This window comes from Montipora foliosa, chromosome 13 (genome assembly GCF_036669935.1).
Source record: "Montipora foliosa isolate CH-2021 chromosome 13, ASM3666993v2, whole genome shotgun sequence".
Classification (NCBI taxonomy): Eukaryota; Metazoa; Cnidaria; class Anthozoa; order Scleractinia; family Acroporidae; genus Montipora; species Montipora foliosa.
Window position 1 is genome coordinate 1,079,418 of NC_090881.1, and position 2,500 is coordinate 1,081,917.

Here is a 2,500-nt window from a genome sequence, read left to right on the forward strand (position 1 = left end):
CATTGCAAAGAAACTTAACTTGAAAGGAACGCAAACACATCTAACAATGAATCTTGCTGGTGGTCAACAAAGATCAGAGGGATCGGAAATTTTAAATGTTGTATTGCGGTCTCCCGAGAACACAGCTGTTAAGAAACTTCTACAAGTGTATTCTGTCAAGAAACCATGCAGCTCTGCCAAAACCTTATCACGAAAAGGAGTGGAATGCTTCTCCCATTTAAAGCCTATAAGTGACCATCTTCACCTTTCTGGGGGAGCTATTGATCTCCTGATTGGGACCGACTTCTCAGATGCTTTCATCGATTTAGATTCAAAGAATGGCGAAAGTGGAGATCCAGTAACCAAACGAAACCTATTTGGATGGTACGTGATTGGTCAACTCGGTGAAAATTCCGTGAATCCATCACGTGTGACGTCAGTCCATGTTGGAAGCATAAGCGTCCTAGACGACGTAAAGACACTCTTCACGCAAGATTTGATGGGGGTGAAACCTACAGCACTTTGCACCTGCAGTGACGAAACTCTTAAAGAAAACAAGTTCATCAAGTCCGTCACAAGTTCAACACAGATGGTTGACGGTCGACTTCAAGTGCGAATGCCCTGGAAGTTAACTGGACCGCCCAAAAGAAGCAATTTCGACATAGCACTTAAGAGAATGTATTCAACAGAAAAAACATTCATCCGCAAAAACTGCTACAAAAATATAGAAACAGAAATCGAAAGGTTGATAGAACAAGGATTCGTGACCAAAGTTCATCCAGAGAAAATTAGTCACGTAGAGCCCGATTGGTATTTGCCTTTACAGGCAGTTTTCACACCCGAAAGGTCCACCCAAATACGTCTCGTCTTCCATGCGTCTGCCAAGGGGCATGAAAACCTATCCTTAAACGACTATTTGGAGAAAGGTCCTAACTACATAAACGACCCCACAACAATTCTCTTGGCCTGGAGATGGGAGAGCGTCGCATACACCGGTGACATTCGAAAAATGTTTAACCAAGTGCTCATCCACCCTGATGACCAGGTGTACCACAGATTTCTATGGAGAAAGGAGGCGCAAGGTCAGCCGACGGTTTACCAGTGGCAACGCCTGAATTTTGGAGACAAGCCCGCACCAGACATAGCCATCAGTTGTGTCAACACCCTCGCAAAGTTAGCAGAAAATGAATTTCCAGAAGCGGCAAAAGAAATAAGAGAAAACTCTTATGTGGACGACATAGGAGCATCAAAACATTGTGGAGAAGACGCTAAACGCATTACGAAAGAGATTGACAAGATTCTTGCAAAAGGAAAATTTGAAATCAAGGTATGGAATTCTAATCACAAATATGTTGACCAAACCAAAGAAAAGTTCAGCAGCTTCCTTGGGCACAAATGGGATAAATCTGAAGATACGATTTCATTCGCGAAACAGGAAATTGAGACCGTGAACAAAGGCTTAACCAAGAGAAACTGTCTGGCTTTCGTAGCACAACTCTGGGACCTCATGGGATTTGTGTCCCCAGTTTCCATCCAAATGAGAATTGCTTTACAAGAGCTGTGGAGTATGGGTTGTAGTTGGGACGAACTCCTGCCGGATGATCTTCAATGGAAATGGATGAAGAACGTTCAAGTACTCAATGACCTCCTCAAGTACGAAACCAACCGAAAACTTAAGCCAGACGACGCAGACGGGATGCCTGAAATTCATGGCTTTTGCGATGCAGGGGAGGAAGCATACGGTTCGGTCATCTTCCTACGCTGGAAACTCAAAGATAACAGCTACGCCTGTGTCCCGATCCTGGTAAAAGCGTTGGTGGCACCGTTAAAGAAGAAATCTATACCGCGCCTGGAATTAATGGGCTGTCTTTTGCTCGTTAGAATTTTCAGTACCATCATTGAAGCCTTAAAGTTTGCTAATATTGAAGCATGCAAGGAAGTTTTCTGGATTGATTCCCGTACAGTTCTGTCTTGGATTAGAAATTCACCACGAAAGTTCAAACCATTTGTGTCAGCAAGAGTGGCGGAGATCCAAGAAACTGTGGATGTTGACAAGTTTAGATACATTCCCTCAAATCTCAATCCAGCCGACGCGTTAACGAGAGGTATTGACTTGGAAAATTTGGAAAACTGGACGAAAGGACCCACGTTCCTATTTACAGAATACGAAGAAATTCCATCAAATGAACATCAAAACCTTGAGTGTGGAAATGACCACGACATCTTGAAAGAAATGAAAGGCAAGACATCAAAGAATAGTCTCAGAAAAGAAGAACAACACCCAAAGAGCTGTTGTGTTGCAGCTGCGCTTGATTTCAAGCCAAGGAACCCCACTCTGGAAAGTTTGTTAACAACATGCTCCTCATTCATAAAAGTTAGAAAAGTCCTCGCTTACGTTCTAAGATTTGTCCACAATTTACGCCAAAAGAGTAAAGAAACAGGAGCAATATCGGTAGAAGAACTTCGAAGATCAGAGACTTTCCTGTACAAATGGGCTCAAGAAAACCTGAACAGAGAGGAT

General features: G+C 43.1%; 1 protein-coding gene across 1 annotated transcript in view; it reads left to right on the forward strand.

Annotated features, from left to right (window-relative positions):
• LOC137983563 (uncharacterized) overlaps positions 1 to 2,500 on the forward strand; it is a 3,804-nt gene that overhangs the window by 41 nt on the left and 1,263 nt on the right. Inside the window, exon 1 of the mRNA XM_068830718.1 lies at positions 1 to 2,500. This exon is cut by the window's left edge and continues 41 nt beyond it; it is cut by the window's right edge and continues 1,263 nt beyond it. Within this exon, the coding sequence (XP_068686819.1) occupies positions 1 to 2,500 (2,500 nt within the window).